Source organism: Pongo abelii, chromosome 5 (genome assembly GCF_028885655.2).
Source record: "Pongo abelii isolate AG06213 chromosome 5, NHGRI_mPonAbe1-v2.0_pri, whole genome shotgun sequence".
Classification (NCBI taxonomy): domain Eukaryota; kingdom Metazoa; phylum Chordata; class Mammalia; order Primates; family Hominidae; genus Pongo; species Pongo abelii.
In genome coordinates, this window is record NC_071990.2 from 29,872,160 (window position 1) to 29,892,909 (window position 20,750).

At 46.6% G+C, this 20,750-nt stretch overlaps 1 protein-coding gene and 1 long non-coding RNA gene across 2 annotated transcripts; both read left to right on the forward strand.

Moving 5' to 3' along the window:
- The first annotated feature begins 13,123 nt into the window (after positions 1 to 13,123).
- Positions 13,124 to 16,022, forward strand: LOC100456603 (HLA class I histocompatibility antigen, A alpha chain-like). The gene is made up of 8 exons (XM_054558631.2): positions 13,124 to 13,265; positions 13,396 to 13,665; positions 13,915 to 14,190; positions 14,335 to 14,339; positions 14,771 to 15,047; positions 15,149 to 15,265; positions 15,708 to 15,740; positions 15,883 to 16,022. Exons 1-8 carry the CDS (start codon positions 13,184 to 13,186, stop codon positions 16,020 to 16,022), a joined length of 1,200 nt encoding a protein of 399 aa, XP_054414606.1. The 5' UTR covers positions 13,124 to 13,183.
- A 2,019-nt stretch (positions 16,023 to 18,041) lies between these two features.
- On the forward strand, positions 18,042 to 20,249 carry LOC134761591 (uncharacterized). Its single transcript, XR_010140469.1, has 2 exons — positions 18,042 to 18,477; positions 19,407 to 20,249. It is a non-coding gene; the product is annotated as an uncharacterized LOC134761591 (long non-coding RNA).
- Positions 20,250 to 20,750: the final 501 nt, after the last annotated feature.

Consider the following 20,750-nt stretch of genomic DNA (forward strand, 5'->3'; position numbering starts at 1 on the left):
GATAATTAGGTGCTGTTTAAAGCCACTTGGTTTTTCGTAATTTTTATGGCAGCAATAGACACCTATACAGCAGAGAAGATGCCCTCACTCCCTGGACTCTCAGATCCTGGAACTCCTCTCCTCCATGACCTTCTCCTCTCTCTGCCTGAATCTCATGCCCTTGTCATCCCCTAGGCCTCATCATGCTCAAGAACCCCAGCCCTTCCATACTCTCAATTTCACACTTCCCACTCTCTGGCCATCTTTCCACTCATCCCGTGCAAGGTGGCCACAGCCTCTGAGGACACAGATTCTATCATTTTATCATATGCTGTGAGGTAATATCAGTGACTATTCATTGCATATGTGCCTGCTTTCCAGGCTTGAAGTCCACCCTTTAGCACATCAATTCCAACACTACTTTGACCCCCACCCTGGGAATACCAATGCAGTGATTCTGCCGTCTACTCACTGTCCCTCATCCTTGGTGTCTTCTCTAACTTCATGACCCAAACCACATGGGGAGCCCCCACCAGGGCCAGCAATCACCCTCTCCCTCCATGGCTCACCCTCAGCCTCCTCCTGGCCTGGGTGACCCTTACACACCTTCTCTCTGAGCTCACACATCCAACCCTCCTTCCCCATTCTTATCTCAGCTGACGACCTTGGTTCCTACCTCACTGAGAAAACTGAACACATTAGAAGACAGATTCCATCACCATCTGCTCATGCATTTACAGCTGCAACACATGTCAGGTGTTTTACCATGTCGGGGACTGTTGTGGGTAAACCATTCTGCTCCCAGCCAGAGCCAGTCCCTCTTCTGGTGCCCCAAACGTCATCCCTTATCATCTACTTAAAGGTGTCAGTTCATCAATTCATACCTTTTTTTCTCTTTATCATCAACCTTTTTCCTCTCTCCTCACTGGATCATTGTGGCAGTCATGAGAATGCACATGCCAGCCCCTCAGCTAGAGGAAGCAGAATTGATGGTGGCCTCAACTTTTGAATCCTGAAACCTATTGCCACATTTGCTCTGAGGCCACACCTGCCCCCTTTCTTTTCCTGCCAATGATTGAGGAAAGCAGAGCAGAAACTAAGGCAGGAACATTTCTTCTCTGAAGGCTGACTGAAGCTCTAGGGCTTCCTGCCACCCTTACTGAACTTCCCTTAGCCTGCACAGGGTCTAGGATGCTTCCAGCTGACCTTCCTGCACTGTCTACCTCACTGGGGCTCAGAGTTGCTTTGTGGTCTGATGACATTCCCAGCATTTTCTGTCTGTGTCCTGAATTTCTCTCACAACCATTTCCTCTAATAAATCCTCGCACATTGAATACTGTATTGGGGTCTGCTCCTCAGAGGACCCTAACTAACACAAGCAGTATGAAGAAGGGAGATCCATGAAAACAGGCAAAAATGAGAATTTGAAAAAAGCTTGCCCACTGCCTGGCACGCCAAGAGGATGCCACCAGGGTTGTGGGGGACACAGAAATTCCATAGCACAAGATGCAGCTGAGATGCTGTAGGTCTCACCAGTGCTGAGCTGAGAAGATGCCCTGGTTAGGGGAAGCTATGGCAGGTGAGGTGATAGAATGCCCTGCACAATAATGACGGGGTTAGTGGGAAACCTACAAAGACAGTGGAATTGGCTGGTTACTGCTCAGCTGTATTGATGCCCTATGAAAGGATCATGAGAATCTGTGAATTGTTAACAGTTGTCACTGGCTGCAGGTGACAACCTCTGCAGTGTCTCATGCAGAGGTCTTTATCTCTTGTAGCCAAAGGGCAGATACCGTGGAATGGTAGCTGAAGACATCATTATGAGGGCCACAGTGCTCCAGACATATTTGACACTCAGCCAAGGCAGGCCTGTTACGGGAAAGTCAGGATCCTGGTGGGTAAACCTGAGATTCTGCAAACAGGAACAGGGTTATCCGATGGGTGCCATCCAGGATCCTCTGGGCATGCATAGGAGGCTCACCCTTCTCTAGTAATGGTTCCCACTTCCTATGCTGGAAGACGATACAGAAGTCTCACCCCTATGATGCAGCAGGAATCCCACTGAAGAGCTTTGCAGGAACTAACTGGCACGTCCCCATAGGAGGCTGAGGAGCACTTCTGGGATTGGAATTTGAGGGCGTTTGATCAAGGAACCAGAATTTCAGGCTGGAAGAATAAAAATCCTTTAGCTTGGAGGCACTTTCTCAAGGCATGGGTTTATCAAACACCCCAGGACTTTGATAAGGGGGGGCCAAACCCACTGCTGGGGTGAATCCATATAGACTATAAAAAATGATGCCCGACTCTCAACAAGGTAGATGTGACTTAGTTGCCCTGGAACTTGCACAGGATGGAATAACGAGGCTGAGGGTAGTGGGCATGGTGAAGGCCCACAAGTACCATGCTCCACAAGAGGGTACAAAGGAAACACCTTCCACCAGAGCCTCAGAAACATGATGGTGAGAGGGACTTGCATCACTAAGAAGTGTCGGGGTGTTGTCCTCTGCAGGCTGGATGTGATGGTAGTAAATATGACCCAGAGTTGCATTTATTAATATCCCTGGGGAGAGTGTGGCCCTGAAGAGACAAAGACCAAATGGTGGCAGTGACCTGAAAAAGCCAGAGGGCATGGTTACTATGGCAACCTCGGAGGAGAAGCCAAGAGGACTCAAGCTGCAGGGAATGTGGGGAAGGATAACAGAGGGTGGTGTCCCAGGATTAGGACAGGCAGCCAACAAGGGCACTGCTTGATATCTATGATAAGAAAGCAAGAATTGAGAAGCAGGAAGGTGAAGGTGTGAAGGTGTTTGACCCAATACAAAATCATGATCCCATCCTCAATGCCTAGACCTCAGCCGAAGTTCAGATTCAGATCCCAGTGACAGAGGAGGAGTCCATATCCCTAGGAGGAATACCCTGCAACCCCGTGGAAGTAAATGCTGGCACAATTCCCTCAGTCCTTCAGCAAAGGAACCTATAGCCATTTACTCAGGAGATTGTACACTGGGGAAAGGAAACAGGCAGAACTGGGCAGATTATTGACACTGGTTGTGAGCTGACATTGATGCCCAGATGCCCACAGCACTATCATGTCTCCCATCACAGTGGGGCTCATGGGGCCAGGGAGTAAACCTGGACACATTATGGCCCACAGTGGGACCATTGGATCCATACAGCCAACCCTGGTTATCTTCCAGTTCCCTGAGTGCATAATTGACACTGATGCACTGCTAAGTGGAGTCACCCCCACACTGGGTCCCTAGTCTGTGGAGTAAGGACTCTCATTGTGCTGAAAGCCAAAGGGAAACCTCTGACACTGCCCACATCCTGGCCAAATCAAAAATCATAGTGTGTCCCAGGGTGGACCTTGCAGAAGACACTTCAAGTATTGTGGGGGTCGCACCACCATTAGAGAGCTGAAGGATGTGGGGTGGTGTTGGGGCTGTCTATTGTCTCTATGTAATCCAGCAACCTGTCCCTGAGGAAGCCTAATGAGGCCTAAAGAATGAATGAGATTACTCCAGGTCTGGCCAAGTAGGAATTATAATTGCAGCTTTTATGTTGTCTGGATATCATTGGTAGAGCAGATTAATAAAACCCTGGGCACACAGCGTGCAGCTGTGGATTTGGTGAGTGCATACCTTTCCTCTCCAATTGGAAAGGGGATATGGAGTGATTCACATTCATGTGGGATCCATAACACATTCATTTATAGTTTCTCTCAGGGCTATTGTAACTCCCCTGCCCACTATAGTATAAAGACTACACTAGACATAATTGATATCCTATAGGATATTAAATCAGCTCATTTCACTGACAATTTCATGTTGACTGGGGTGGATGAGCAGCAGGTAGAAAGTGCACTGGAGTCCTTGGCAAAACACATGCACTCCAGAAGGTGAAGATAAACATTACAGAGCTTCAAGAGTGGCCACCGAAGTGAGGTTTTACGGGTGAACAAGGGCCAAGTGTTTAGGGGAATGCAGGTGTGTCCCCTCCAAGGTAAAAGACAAACTGTTTCATCTTGCGTCGTCACCAGAAGGCAGGAAGCACACTGCCTGATGAGCCTCTTACAGTTCTGATGACACCACATTTCACATCTAGGTATGTTGCTTTGGCCCACACTCTAGGTGACATAGGAGGAGGCCAGCTTCTTGTGGGGCCCACACAGGAAAGGACCCTGCAGCAGATCCAGGCTGTGGTGCGAGCAGCCAGCATCCCTCAGACCCTCTGGTGCTGGTGGTGCCAGTGGTGGGGAACTTCTATCTGCACTGGTACCATTTTGCTGGTATTTGTATTATGCTTTTGAGTTTGTCAACGTTTGTAGCTTTAAGTCACTAAATTTGGGGGTAGTTTGTTACACAGCAATGGATAACTAATGAAGCCCTCTTACATTTCCATTATTCTATAGAGGTTAACTCCATCTGTTTTATTTCCTCCCATTTTGATAATATTAGCCACACATAGGATTTCTAGTTTCTCAACACCTATTCTTTTCTTTATTTTAGTTTCTTTTCTCCTTTGTTCCTTCCCTTTCTCCTTCCTTCTGTCCCTCCCTCCCTCTCTTTCTTCTCTATTTCCATTCAACCTCTCACTCTCCCTCCTTCTCACTCCCCTTTTCTTCCCCTTCTTTTTCCTTCTTTTCTTCTTTCATGTTTCCTTCCATTCCTCCTTCTTTCCCTCCCTTCCTCCATTTTTTCCTTTTCATTATGAAAATTTCCTAACATATAAAATAACCCTATGTGATTGTGCTATAAGTAAGCATTTTCTGAATCTATATGTCAAAAGTATAATGCCGTGGTATATGAGAAACAAGTAAACTACAGGAAGTTATTAACAGAGTCTGAATAAAAATGCCTGCTATAATTCTATCGCCAAGACAGTGGCTTTTAACTCAATTCCTTCAATGCAGTGTTTTCAGAACACATCATCAACATCAAGTGTTACATATTTATTGTAAAAGTTTAAGTAGCCACAATCACTTTGCAAATCATATTATCATTATCTAGTATGGTTAAAGTCCATACAACCTATCATCCAACCAACCTATTCCTAATCATCCACTCTGGGGGGCTTTCTTGCCTATGTGCACAGGAGACATGCACACTGATGTTTATAGCAAAAACTGGAATCAGCCACATATACATCAATAGGAAAGTAGTGAAAATGTGGTATAACCATAAAATGTAAACTTTCAGCAGTAAAAATGAATGAATGACAGTCTCCCACACCACAGATAACTCCTATACATAATGTGCATCATGGGAAAATAAATGCAGTAGGAATTTGCTGTACCAGAAGCTTAAAACCTAGCAAAACTAACTGATATTTGGTTTGGGGATATATATATATACTTATTGCAAAAATCATTAAAGAAATACAAAGGAATAATAATCACAGATTCAGGATGGAGCCTCCTTCTGGGGGATGTGAATGAGCAGCAGCCCAGGGGAGCTTTACAGGTTCTGTGTTTTACACCAGTGCTGGGCACCCTGGTAGTTACTTGACTGTAATTCCTAAACAGAGTTTTCCAAATTAAAATATACCTGTTTTTTATAGAAATGAAAGAGAAAAGAATTCCAAGTTTCATTTCAAGGATCCTTAACAATAACTACTTACATTGGAAGAAAACCACAGAGAATTGTAAGGAGCCATGTGACAGAGAGAACCAGGATGCCATGAAAATGGCCTTGGCTAAAAATACATCATTTGATCATTGGCTCACTGGCATCTCTCTAGATTTTCAAGTATACAATGTTCAATCTGCTGTGCAAGGTAATTCCATCTTGCAAAGGATTTGATGTTACATTTTACCACAGATACAACTGAATTAAATTTTTAAAGAATTGGAAATGCACATCATTGATCAAAACAAATGAAACAAGAAAAGAGTAGGAAGGAATACCCAGTGATGGAATAGCAAATATGAATGGAAAACAGAAAAGGACTGCTAAAAAGAAAAAAAAAATTCAGAAGCACAAAATAGCAGTGCTATATAGAATAACGGTGGTGTTCAAATCACTTGTATCACATCTCATTCAATACCACAACAAAAGATGTTAAGTTTATTATAGAATGCCCACTGAATAGCCAGTTTTTGGAAAAAAAATAAAGAAAAAAAAAACTTGTTTCTCAATTCCAGCTAACCATTTCGGGCTACAGCATCAAAACAAAGTTATTGGCATCATGTTAAGCTAGATGTGTTGACCAAAGTATGAGATTCACATTTTTGTAAATTAAAAGCAATTTGATTAGGCGATCTTTTCCTAAGTGAAAGCAGTTTAAAAGAACGGCTACACCATAGAGCACAGTTTTTTTTTTTTTTTTTTCAGTGTAGGCAAATGTTTAGTGAGGATATTTCAGTAAGAAAATTGGTGAGTGGGGCATATTTCCACTAAATTTGAGACATCTTAGACAAAACAAAGACTTATTTTCCAGGTATTAGTTTTATGGCACTGAAATCTTGGAACGATTTGATCTAGTTACTCTATGTTTTCAACTGTGTTAACTCATTGAGGAGAACATTGTTATTTAATAACAATGATATTGGCAAGAAAAACTCAGAGATACTGTTGTATCTCTTTTCTCTGTCTCCAACTGTTTTCCCCTCAGCACCCAAGGCTCTGTGATGTCTCAAACTTTTAATCATGAATTTAAAAAGAGAAGCTTATCATGGAATTAGAAAAAAATTATTTTAAAATTCATATGGATTCAAAAAGAGCTCATATAGCCAGGAGAATCCTAAGCAAAAAGAAAAAGCTGGAGGCATCAGGCTACCCGACTTAAAACTCTACTACAAGGCTACAGTAACCAAAACAGCATAATACTGCTACAAAAACAGGCACACAGACCAATGGAACAGAATAGAGAACTCAGAAAGGAGACCACATATGTACAACTATTTGATCTTCAACAAACCTGACAAAAACAAGCAATGGGGAAAGGATTCCCTATTTCATAAATGGTGCTGGGAGAACTGGCTAGCAATATGCAGAAAATTGAAACTGGACCCCTTCCTTACACTTTACACAGTTAACTTAAGATGGATTAAAGATTTAAATGTAAAACCCAAAACCAGAAAAACCCTGGAAGAAAATCTAGGCAATACCTTTCAGGACATAGGCATGGGCAAAGATTTTATGATGAAATCGCCAAAAGCATCTGCCACTAAAGCAAAAATTGACAAATGAGATCTAATTAAACAAAAGAGCTTCTGCACAGCAAAACAAACTATCATCGGAGGAAACAGACATCCTGCAGAATGGGAGCTAATTTGTGCAACCTATCCATCTGACAAAGGTCTAATAATCAGAGTCTACAAAGAACTTAAGCAAATTTACATGAAAAAAAAAGACTTCATTAAAAAGTGGGCAAAGGACATGAACAGAAACTTCTCAAAAGAAGACGTACATGTGGCCAACAAAAATATGAAAAAAAAAGGTCAACATCACTGATCGTCACAGAAATGCAAATCAAAACCACAAATGAGATACCATCTCATGCCAGTCAGAATGGCAATTATTAAAAAGTCAAGAAACAACAGATGCTTGTGAGGTTGCAGAGAAATAGGAATGCTTTTACATGGTTGGTGGAAAAGTAAATCGGTTAAACCATTGTGGAAAACAGTGTGGTGATTCCTCAAAGATTTAGAACCAGAAATACCATTTGACCCAGCAATCCCATTACAGGGTATATACCCAAAGGAATATAAATCATTCTATTATAAAGATATATGCATGTTTACATTCATTGCAGCAAATAGCAAAGACATGGAATCAACCCAAATGCCCATCAATGATGGACTGGATAAAGAAAATGTGGTACATACACACCATGGAATATTATGCAGCCATAAAAAGGAATGAGATCAAGTCCTTTGCAGGGCTATGGATGAAGCTGGAAGCCATTATCCTCAGCAAACTCACACAGGAACAGAAAACCAAACACCACATGTTCTCATTTATAATTGGGAACTGAGTAATGAGAACACATGGACACAGGGAGAGGAAAAATACACACTGGGGCCTGTTGGGGGAGGGCCGTGGTGGGGGGATCATTAGCAAAAATAGCTAATGCATGCCAGGGTTAATACCTAGGTGATGGGTTAATAGGTGCAGCAAACCACCATGGCACACATGTACCTATGTAACAAACCTGCACATCCTGCACATGTACTCTGAAACTTAAAATAAAATTAAATTAAAAGACAAGCTTAAAGAGTTAATGAAAAATAATTAGATAAAAGAAGACTTTGATTTTCAAAAACCTGAAACAATAGTTATAATTTTGCTTTTAACATACATTCAAATCCTTCGATACTGTTCCCTTCCAAAGGTGCAGCTTAATTCCCTCTCTTGAGTGTGGCTTGGACTTAATGAGGCACTTCTGATATGGCCTGGTTCTGTGTTCCCACCCAAATTTCATCTTGAATTGTCATGCGAATCATAATCCCTACCCATTGGGGGAGGGACCTCATGGGAGGTGATTGGATCATGGGGACGGTGCCCCCATGCTGTTCTCATGATACTGAGGGTATTCTCATGAGATCTGATGGTTTTATAAGGGGCTTTTCCCTGCTTCATTCTGCATTTCCCTCTCCTGCCACCATGTGAATGTAAGGGAGATCCCCTGAAACTGTTGCTACAGAATAAAAGATGAAATGCTCCTGATTATTGTAAATACAAAATTGCATGCAGGATTGTGTAAAGACAATGCCAGGTTGGACTGCCAGAATGAGCCAACAGCGTGTGATGTCCTTCCCCCTGCAGAGAGCCTATGAACGGACGTGCAGTCAGGGAGGTTTCACATCACCAAGATTCCTATCCCAGAAAAGCAGATGTTCATAGCTCTGGGAATGGAATGCGACCCTTGTGGAGAGCCTATAAACGGATGCATGAGGGGGTGCCTGTTCATATGGATAAGATAGGGCTATAAACGCCCTTATCTTGCCACAGCTCTTTTAGGACTCTTTAGGGTTAAGGCATACTCCCTTCTGATAATTTCTGGTCTAACAGGTTGTCTAGCTTCACCTCCTCTTTCTATTGATTGTTTGTAATCAGCTTTTGCTGCAACTGTTACTACTGATTAGTATCTTGCTAATCATAGGTTATGGAGAGACTGTGTTTCTGTTTTAAGGCTCTGTTAGAAATTACCGATGCACACACTATATTGTAAATTCTCATCTCTGTATACTGTATTTCTGCATACAGATGTTATGTTAAAGAATTACTTCATCCCCATGTGACCATCACACCTCATAATCAAATGACCCTAAATCTCTCACCAACCTACCCCTGCCCTCAATAAACTTAATAATAAATGCTGGTATATCCAGTGCATTGTTGGCACCATGGGACCAGAAGGCGGTGACCCCCCTGGACCCAGCTTTCACTATCTTGTGTGTGTCTATTATTTCTTGACCTGCCGATCCACCTGGGAACAAAGAAAGAGCCCCATTACATTGCAGGCTGCTGGCCAGATCCTGCAATATGTGAAGAAGCATGTGTTTGCTTCCACTTCTGCCCTGACTGTAAGTTTCCTGGGGCAGCCTCCTCAGCCACACAGAACTGTGAGTCAATTAAACCTCTTGCCTTTATAAATTACCCAGTCTCAGGTATTTCTTTATAGCACTGTGAGAACGGACTAAAACAACTTCTAACTTATAGAATAATGCTGACATAACAGTTTGTGACTCTGGGTGTAGAACATAAAACTCACTGCGGCTTCCACCTTCTCTCTCTCTGTCTCTGGGCCCTTCTCTCTCTCTGTCTCTGGGCTCATGAGCTCTGGGGAAAGCCAGCTGCTGTGCCGTAAGCAGCCCTGCAGGAAGGTCCATGTGGCTAAGAACTGAGGCCTTCTGGGAACAGACAACAAGGAACTAGGCCTTTTCCAACAGCCATGTGACTCATCCATGTTTCTTGTGAATCCTCAGCCCCAGTGTAGCCCTCAGATGATGCAGCCCTTGGCTGACAACTGGACTGCAACCTTGTGAGAGGCCCTGAGCAAGAAGCACTCAGGGAAACCTTTCCTGGTTCCTAACCATTGGAAACTGTGGGAGATGATGAATATCTGTTGTTTTGAGCTAAGTTTTGCATAATTTGTTATGCAATAGTAAATAACTAATACATTTTCACAAGAGAGGATGTATTATTACATGTTAAATTGCATTTGTTCTAAATGTATCATCATCATTATTATTATTTTTGAGATAGGGTCTCACTCTGTCACCCAGGCTGGAGTGCAGTGGCATGATCACCATGCACTGCAGTGTCAACCTGCTGGGCTCAAGGGACCCTCTGATCTCAGCGTGCTGAGTACCTGAGACTACCGTCATGAACTACCATGCCTGGCTAATTTCTAATTTTTTGTAGAGATGGGGGTTTCGCCATGTTGCCCAGGCTGATCTTGAACTTCTGGAGTCAACAAATCTGCCTTCCTCTGCCTTCCACAGTGCTAGGATGGCAGGTGTTAGCCACCACACCTGGCCTAAATTAATTATAAGATATTAAACTTGTAACTTAGTTTTAAAAGGTAGGGAGAATTTCCATGGCTGTAAAGGATGTATTTTATGACCATTCACAATGATCACTTTACTTCAGTTTTCAACTGTGTCCCAATTAAACACAAATGGAAGATTCAACCCTTGCTAGGCTGACTCTATGATGGCCTCCACAACCAGCTCCTGGTCATTCACCTTCCTCCAGTTACTCAACCAACTCTAATATAGGTGCTGTTGTGAAGGGATTCAGCAGATATAATTAAGGGCCTCAATTAGTTGACTTTAGGAAGGGTTTATTCTGCTTGGACTGTCCTAATCAGGTGGGCCCTTGAAATGACTGGGTTCTTCCTGAACATAGAGATTCACAGTGTGAGAGGGACTCAATATGACGGATTTCCTCTACCATGGGGTTTGAAAATGAAGGGGCTGTGGGCCGGGCGTGGTGGCTCACACCTGTAATCACAGCACTTTGGGAGGCCAAGGTGGGCGGATCACGAGGTCAGGAGATTGAGACCATCCTGTCTAACATGGTGAAACCTTGTTTCTACTAAAAATACAAAAAAACCAACCAATCAAACAAACAAACAAACAAAAAATTAGCCAAGCGTAGTGGCGGGTGCCTGTAGTCCCAGCTACTTGGGAGGCTGTGACAGGAGAATGGCGTGAAACAGGGAGGCAGAGCTTGCAGTGAGCTGAGAGGGCGCCACCGCACTCTAGCCTGGGCAACAGAGCAAGACTCCGTTTCAAAAAAAAAAAAAAAAGAAAGAAAGAGAAAGAAAAGAAAATGAAAATGAAGGGTTTGTGTAGGAAAGAATGCTGGTGAGCACCAGGAATTGAGCTCAGCCGTCCCTGTTCTCTACATTGACAGCCAGCAAGGAACAGGGACCTCAGTCTTACAACTGCAAGAAACCGCATTCCGCCACCTCTGTGTAAGCCTGAAGGAGGATTCAAGAAGATAACACAGTTTTTGGAAGCCCAGAACAGAGATTCTATCCACATCTTGCCCAGATTTCTGATGAAGGAACTATAAACAGATAAATGGGTGTTGTTTCGCCAGGCATGGTAGTGCACAAATGAACTGATGAATTGATATACACACTAGTTGCACGAAATAAAATCTTTCTGAACTTTTTCAGTGTTTTATATTTTATAATTATCTGTGATACAATTTATTACACTCATATTTCATTCATTCAGTCAACAAAAATTAATTTAGTCCCTACAATGAACCGGGTATCCCCTCATATGCTCACGTGCCTGACACTCCAGAAGCTTCACAAGACCGAGGCGGAGACACTGGAGTGTTTTAAGTGGAGAAATGACACACTAACTCACAGGAGCAGGACCACTGTGGAGAGAACAGTCACGTAGCAGGTCATGGGACAGTGCTAGTGTCACAATTCACGAGTGACAGTGTGGTGGGGACAAAGGGGAGAGGAGGGCCTGAAGGATGAGAGGGATGGAGGGAAGGGCTGGAGAAGCAGGGGGTGAGGAAAAGGAGCTGAGGAAAGAATTCAAAAGCAGCAGAATTCTTAGGTTTAAATACATTGTTTTATGGATTTTAATACATCCATCTACAGAGTTTCGCAGGGTGTTCTTGATAGTTGGCCTTTAATACCTTATGTGGGTCTGCCTAAAAACTAATTGTTTTTTATGTTAATCAGGTTTAAAAAATACTAAGTGTTCCTATAAAATATACACAACACTTAAGAGTGGATACTTCCTAAAAACAGGCAGTGCATGAGCACTAGCGAGGGGCATTGTGACTGCATTGAACAGTTGCAACTCTGAGGTGAATAAAGCCTGTACTGGCTTCTGGTTGCAACATATAGTAACACCGTGTGCTACTTTGTATTGAGGAGATGTCCTGGACTCACACAGAAACTCAGAGCTAAGGAATGATGGTAAATTTAAAATAAGACAAGCAGGAGTCACAGATACATTGTCTGGGAAAGTGAAACTTAGTAGCTTTGTGAGTCCTGTTGTAACGCTTTTGGACACATTTATACATCAAGGGGCCAAAGTCACATTTTTTACCTATTAGATTCCTGATCATTCAGGGGTTACCAAGGTTCTGCTACCCAATGTATTTAATAAACAAAGAGCAAACTGGTCTCTATTGTGTCTCATGCACTCAGGCACAACTCTTCCCGATTAAAAACAAAAACAACAACAAAAATCTACACCTCCATTCCCAGAGCAAGCTCACTCTCTGTCACCAAGCTCCGTGGGTGAGTTTTCTTCTAGAAGAGTCCAGGTGGACAGGTAAGGAGTGGGAGGCAGGGAGTCCAGTTCAGGGACGGAGATTCCGGGATGAAAAGTGAAGGGAGAGGGATGGGGCCCAAGCCGAGGGTTTCTCCCTGGTTTCTCAGACAGCACCTGGGCCGAGACTCAGGGAAACTTTGAGACAGAGCGCTTGGCACAGGAGGAGCGGGGTCAGGGCGAAGTCCCAGGGGCCCCAGGCGGCTCTCAGGGTCTCAGGCCCTGAAGGCGGTGTATGGACTGGGGAGGTCCACCATCGGGGATTCCCCATCTCCGCAGTTTCTCTTCTTCTTACAACCCGCACCCGGTCCTTCTTCGATATTCACGACGCGGACCCAGTTCTCACTCCCACTGGGTGTCGGGTTTCTAGAGAAGCCAATCAGTGTCGTCGCGGTCCTGGTTCTAAAGTCCCCACGCACCCACCGGGACTCCGATTCTCCCCAGATGCCGAGGATGGCGGTCATGGCGCCCCGAACCCTCCTCCTGCTACTCTCGGGTGCCCCGGCCCTGACCCAGACCTGGGCGGGTGAGTGCGGGATCGGGAGGGAAACGGCCTCTGCGGGGAGGAGGGAGGGGCCTGCCTGGCTGGGGCGCAGGACTCTTGGAGCTGCGCCGGGAGGAGGGTCGGGCGGGTCTCAGCCTCTCCTCGCCGCTAGGCTCCCACTCCATGAGGTATTTCAGCACCTCCGTGTCCCGGCCGGGCCGCGGGGAGCCCCGGTACCTCGAAGTCGGCTACGTGGACGACACGCAGTTCGTGCGGTTCGACAGCGACGCCGCGAGCCCGAGGATGGAGCTGCGGGCGTCGTGGGTGCAGCAGGAGGGGCCAGAGTATTGGGACCGGAACACACGGAGAGCCAAGGCCAACGCACAGACTGACCGAGTGGACCTAGGGACCCTGCGCGGCTACTACAACCAGAGCGAGGCCGGTGAGTGACCCCGGCCCGGAGCGCAGGTCACGACTCCTCCCCATTCCCCACGGACGGGCCGGGTCGCCCACAGTCTCTGCGTCCGAGATCCACCCCGAAGCCGCGGGACCCCGAGACCCTTGACCCGGGAGAGGCCCAGGCGCCTTTACCCAGTTTCATTTTCAGTTTAGACCAAAAATTCCCGCGGGTTGGTCGGGGCGGGGCGGGGCGGGGCTCCGGGGAAGGGGCTGACCGCGGGGGCGGGGCCAGGTTCTCACACCATCCAGAGGATGTATGGCTGCGAAGTGGGGTCCCACGGGCGCTTCCTCCGCGGGTACCGGCAGGACGCCTACGACGGCAAGGATTACATCGCCCTAAACGAGGACCTGCGCTCTTGGACCGCGGCGGACATTGCAGCTCAGATCATCAAGCGCAAGTGGGAGGCGGCCGGTGTGGGGGAGCAGGAGAGAGCCTACCTGGAGGGCACGTGCGTGGAGTGGCTCCGCAGACACCTGAAGAACGGGAAGGAGACGCTGCAGCGCACGGGTACCAGGGGCCACGGGGCGCCTTCCTGATCGCCTGTAGATCTCCCGGGCTGGCTTTCCACAAGGAGGGGAGGAAAATGGGACCAACACTAGAATATCGCCCTCCCTCTGGTCCTGAGGGAGAAGAATCCTCCTGGGTTTCCAGATGCTGTACCAGAGAGTGACTCTGAGGTTCCGCCCTGCTCTCTGACACAATTAAGGGTTAAAATCTCTGAAGGAATGACGGGAAGACGATGCCTCGAATACTGATCAGGGGTTCCCTTTGACACCGGCAGCAGCCTTGGGCCCCGTTACTTTTCCTCTCAGCCCTTGTTCTCTGCTTCACACTCAATGTGTGTGGGGGTCTGAGTCCAGCACTTCTGAGTCCCTCAGCCTCCACTCAGGTCAGGACCAGAAGTCGTTGTTCCCTCCTCAGGGAATAGAAGATTATCCCAGGTGCCTGTGTCCGGGCTGGTGTCTGGGTTCTGTGCTCTCTTCCCCATCCCGGGTGTCCTGTCCATTCTCAAGATGGCCACATGCGTGCTGGTGGAGTGTCCCATGACAGATGCAAAATGCCTGAATTTTCTGACTCTTCCCGTCAGACCCCCCCCAAGACACATATGACCCACCACCCCATCTCTGACCAGGAGGCCACCCTGAGGTGCTGGGCCCTGGGCTTCTACCCTGCGGAGATCACACTGACCTGGCAGCGGGATGGGGAGGACCAGACCCAGGACACGGAGCTCGTGGAGACCAGGCCTGCAGGGGATGGAACCTTCCAGAAGTGGGTGGCTGTGGTGGTGCCTTCTGGAAAGGAGCAGAGATACACCTGCCATGTGCAGCATGAGGGTCTGCCTGAGCCCCTCACCCTGAGATGGGGTAAGGAGGGAGATGGGGGTGTCATGTCTCTTAGGGAAAGCAGGAGCCTCTCTGGAGACCTTTAGCAGGGTCAGGGCCCCTCACCTTCCCTCTTTTCCCAGAGCTGTCTTCCCAGCCCACCATCCCCATCGTGGTCATCATTGCTGGCCTGGTTCTCCTTGGAGCTGTGATCACTGGAGCTGTGGTTGCTGCTGTGATGTGGAGGAGGAAGAGCTCAGGTGGGGAAGGGGTGAAGGGTGGGGTCTGAGATTTCTTGTCTCACTGAGGGTTCCAAGCCCCAGGTAGAAATGTGCCCTGTCTAATTACTGGGAAGCACCATCCACACTCATGGGCCTACCCAGCCTGGGCCCTGTGTGCCAGCACTTACTCTTTTGTAAAGCACCTGTTAAAATGAAGGACAGATTTATCACCTTGATGACTGTGGTGATGGAGCCTGATCCCAGCAGTCACAAGTCACAGGGGAAGGTCCCTGAGGACAGACCTCAGGAGGGTGGTTCGTCCAGGACCCACACCTGCTTTCTTCATGTTTCCTGATCCCGCCCTGGGTCTGCAGTCACACATATCTGGAAACTTCTCTGGGTTCCAAGACTAGGAGGTTCCTCTAGGACCTTAAGGCCCTGACTCCTTTCTGGTATCTCACAGGACATTTTCTTCCCACAGATAGAAAAGGAGGGAGCTACTCTCAGGCTGCAAGTAAGTATGAAGGAGGCTGATGCCTGAGATCCTTGGGATATTGTGTTTGGGAGCCCATGGGGGGGCTCACCCACCCCACAGTTCCTCGTCTAGCCACATCTTCTGTGGGATCTGATCAGGTTCTGTTTTTGTTCTACCCCAGGCAGTGACAGTGCCCAGGGCTCTGATGTGTCTCTCACAGCTTGTAAAGGTGAGAGCCTGGAGGGCCTGATGTGTGTTGGGTGTTGGGGGGAACAGTGGACACAGCTGTGCTATGGAGTTTCTTTGCATTGGATGTATTGAGCATGTGATGGGCTGTTTAAAGTGTGACCCCTCACTGTGACTGATATGAATTTGTTCATGAATATTTTTTCTGTAGTGTGAGACAGCTGCCTTGTGTGGGACTGAGAGGTAAGAGTTGTTCCTGCCCTTCCCTTTGTGACTTGAAGAACCTGACTTTGTTTTTGCAAAGGCACCTGCATGTGTCTGTGTTCCTGTAGGCATAGTGTGAGGAGGTGGGGAGGCCACCCCACCCTCATGTCCACCATAACCCTCTTCCCACACTGACTTGTGCTCCCTCCCCAATCATCTTTCCTGTTCCAGAGAGGTGGGGCTGGGATGTCTCCATCTCTGTCTCAGCTTCATGGTATGCTGAGCTGTAACTTCTTCCTTCGCTATTAAAATTAGAACCTGAGTATAAATTTACTTTCTCAAATTCTTGCCATGAGAGGTTGATGAGTTAATTAAGGGAGAAGATTCCTAAAATTTGAGAGACAACATAAATGGAAGACATGAGAACCTTCCAGAATCCACGTGTTTCTTATGCTGATTTGTTGCAGGGGAGGAGAGTAGATGGGGCTGTGCCCAGTTTGTGTTCCGGCCACCATGGGCTTCATGTGGTCACTGCTCGGCTGGGTCATCTTTGCTGCTCCATTGTCCTTGGCCCTTCAGTAGAAACTTGTACCACCAAGACCTATGATCACAGGGAGTTGGATGTCACCTAGGGTGGTCCCTGCATACAAATCTCCTTGTGGTATCACGAGACAAATTTTCAGACCTGTCCAGCTCTTGCCTTCCTCCCAGGGCTTTTTCCTCAATTGTATTTTTGATTTTTCTCCAATCTTTTTAAAGGAACCAGATTGTGAGATTTGCAGAGAGGAGGGGTCCCATAGTTTCTCATCATAGTTAACTTTCTGTTGGAACTCCTCTTCCTGCCCTCCTACTCTTCTTCCTGCCCTGAGTTGTAGTAATCCCAGTGCTGGCTCCAATCCAAACTCATAGATTTATAAAGCAGAATCTAATTTAGATTCATATGTGGTTGGAAAATTGTACCCATAAGGCTACGGTTATTGTTCCTGAAGAGAAAAATACGGTTTTCTGCTGAAGTGTGCAGGAGGGTTGGTGTGGAAGGAGGGATGTAGGACACACAAGCAGCCCTGGTGAGAAAAGCCCTGGTGGCATGGATGTCCACGTGAACTGATGTTCTTTAGCTGCCACAAAACAGCATTTGCCCTGTGGCTACATTAATAAAGATATGGGCTTTAGAATAGGGAGGTGCTCTACAGTGATCATTCATTCAACTGACATTTGTTGTCTGCTAGGGATATGACTGCTTTTCCATTTAGAAAGCATCGTTAAAGTAAAAACAGAAAAATTTCTGGTGTTGTGGTGCATACGTTCTAGATGCAAGCTTGTCCAATCCGCGGCTTGTGGGCTGCATGTGACCCAGGACAATTTTGAACGTGAGGACTTTTTTTGCTTATCTGTGGTGAACCTGAGTCCTGGAGTGAGTGCACCCACCTCCCTCAGGGTCAGGAGTGAATGCTTTAGGAACCCTCCTTTTCAGTGACCTGCAAAAGATAGAGGGCACATTTACTGTGATAATCCAGAGTATCAGCCGAGGGGGCTTGACCTTCGAGGAGTTGTGGGGAAGGTTAATAAAGGGTGGTATCCCAGAGTCAGAAAAGACAGGCAGACAGCAAGGGCACTGCTTGATATCTATGATAAGCATGTAAGAATTGAGGAGCAAGCTTCAGATTCAGAATCCAGTGACTAAGGACATATCCATATCCCTAAGAGAAAGAACCTTGGGACACAATGATGGTTACATGCTGTGACAATTCCATCAGCCCTTCTGCAAAAGAGCCTATAGCCATTTAATCAGGAGATGGTATAAGTATTAACATTGGGTGTGAGCTGACATTGCTGCCAGATTCCCACAGCACAATTATGTCCCCATCACAGTGGGGCTTACAGAGGCCAGGGAATAAACCTGGACACGTTATGCCCCATGGTGGAATCACTGGTTCCATAAACCCTGTCCTGATTATCTCCCCATTCTCTGAGTGCATAATTGGCCTTGATGCACTGGCAACTGGAGTCACCCCACACTGTGTCCCTAGTCTGGAGAGTACGGGATCTCATTGTGCTGAAGCCCAAAGGGAAACATCCCTCATCCAAGCCAAACCAGAAGCAATATTGTGCCCCAGGGTGGGTCTTGTGGAGGGTACTGCAGGTATTATAGGGGTAGCACTGCCATTACAGACCTGAATGATGCGGGGTGGTGTTGGGATTGCCTGTTATCTCCATATAACTCAGCAATCTGTACCTGCAGCAGCCTGATATGGCTGAAGAATGAACGGAATTACTCCAGACTTGACAAAGTAGGAGTCCTGATTGCAGCTGCCATGCTGGCTGGATATCACTCCCTGGGGAGATTAATAAGGCCTCAGGCACATGGCATGCAGCTGTGGATTTGGTGAGTGCATTCCCCCCCATTTCATTTAGAAGATGGATACAGAATGATTCACATTCACATGGGGTTTATAATACATTTATCGATAGCTTGCGTCAGGGTACCTTAATTCCTCAACCATCTATAAATATCACCTTAAGAGACCTGGACGAATCAGACATCTCACAGCACACTAAATCTCTTCATTTCATTGGCAATATCACATAAATTGGGAAGGATGAACAAGAGCAGGAAAGTACGCTGAATTCCTTGGCAAAACATGTGCACTACAGAAGGTGAAGATAAACCTTACAGAGCTTCAAGAGTGGCCACTGCAGTGAAGCGTTATGTGTCCAGTGGTTAGGGGCATGCAGAGCTCTCCCCTCCAAAGTAAAAGACACACTTGCATTGCATCCTCACTAGAAGGAAGGAAGCACACTACTTGGTGAGCCTCTCTGGGTTCTGGCAATGGCACATTCCACATCTAAGTATATTGCTTTGGCTGACACTCTGGGTGACATAGGAGGAGGCCAGCTTTGAGTTGGGCCTGGACAGGAAAGGACACTGCAGCAGACCCAGGCTGTGGTGCAGTCAGTCACCATCCCTCAGGCCCCTGGTGCTGGAGGTGGCGGTCTGGGGAAAGAAGTAGGATGGAGCTGAACCAAGCATCAGTGGGAGAGTCAGAATGCAGGGCCTGGGATCAGGAGTAAGGCCATGGAATCCACAGCAGAGAAACATGCTCCATGTTAGAAGCAACTTTTAGCATGTTCCTGGCCCTGATAAGATAGAATGCTTGAGCATGGGACACCAAACAACCATGTGATTCCAAGTGCCCGTGTGTATTGGCTTCTATGTGACCCATAGAGTCATAGATTGGACAGGCCCGGTGGCATCTATCATGAGATGAAATAGTCCATGTCAGTTGAGCCTTAATTCCATGTTAACACCCACAGGAAACACCCAGTCCTGATGTGGCCCTGAATAACCAAACAAATTGAAGATAAATTGAAGTTAGCCAGTCTGCATCATGGATCAGCCCAGGCCTGATAGGAAGCACCCGTGAGTGGAGCAACCACAGTGGCAGGGATGAAGCTACAAATGAGCCCAGCAGCACTGTCTCTCCACTACCAAGGCCCACCAAGCTACTGCTTCCTCTGAATACTCTGCTCATGAGCATTACAGACCAATGATAGGCGCCGATAGGGCACTATTTCTTCAGGTAACTGACTAGCCCCTAAGGGACAAGTTGAATAGCTTGAACACCATCCATCCTGGAAGGGGCAGAAGTTCATCCTCACAGGGATAGGCACCTATTCCATGTGGTGTGGTTTTCCTCTCTGCTCTCAGACCCTCAGTCAACAACACTATTGGCATTCCTGATCCACTGGCTCAGAATTTCAGTACATTATCTGCCTGGGGGACACACCTCATGGGGAAGGGGATGAAGCATGGGCCATGACCATGGGATCCCCTGGTCATATCACCACCTGCACCTCTCAGGTGCTGCTAGGCACACAGAGTCATGGACAGGACTCTACAGGCACAACTCAGTACCAGCTTGGATGAAACCCTCCGAGGAATGGGTGCCATCTTTCAGGATGTGATGCATGTATTGAATCAAAGACATCTCTATGGTGCTGTTTTCAGAAGGAAGAATATGTGGGTCCAAAAACCAAGAAGTCAAAGCGGGTGTGTCTCATTCCTTATATTCACTCCCAGGGTGATTTATTTATAAGTAAATAAATAAATACATACATAAATAACATGAATACATAAATAAATTTATTTATGCATGTATGTATGTATTTATTTATTTATTTTATTAATTATATTCACCCCCAGGGTAATTTTGCTCTTCTTACTTCCAAAATCTGGACTCTGCAGGATAGGAGGTCCTGGTTTCCCAAAGAGGGCACCCTGGCAAGGAGACAAATGAGAGTCCATAGAACTACACATTGTGGTTGCACCCAGGGATATTTGGATAGTATGTGCCCAGAGACAAGCAGGTGAGAAGAGGAGGAGGCAGAGCTGCTATCACACAATGAGGGCAGGAGAAGTGCGTGTGGAAACCAGGAATCCACTTGGGGACGTCCTGGTTTCCCTTGTCCATTGTAAGTGTGAGCAGAATCATCCAGCAACCCAGCCTGAGAGGGTTTCATATTCAAGAGCCCAGAACCCTCAGGAAGGAAGGATTGAGTGATACTCCTAGGTAATGTCCCACGTCTCTGCTCCTGTGCTCTGACATCCTCAGCAGGGTTAGTGCAGAAGCCCTGCTTCCCATGAGTTGTTCCCAGCCA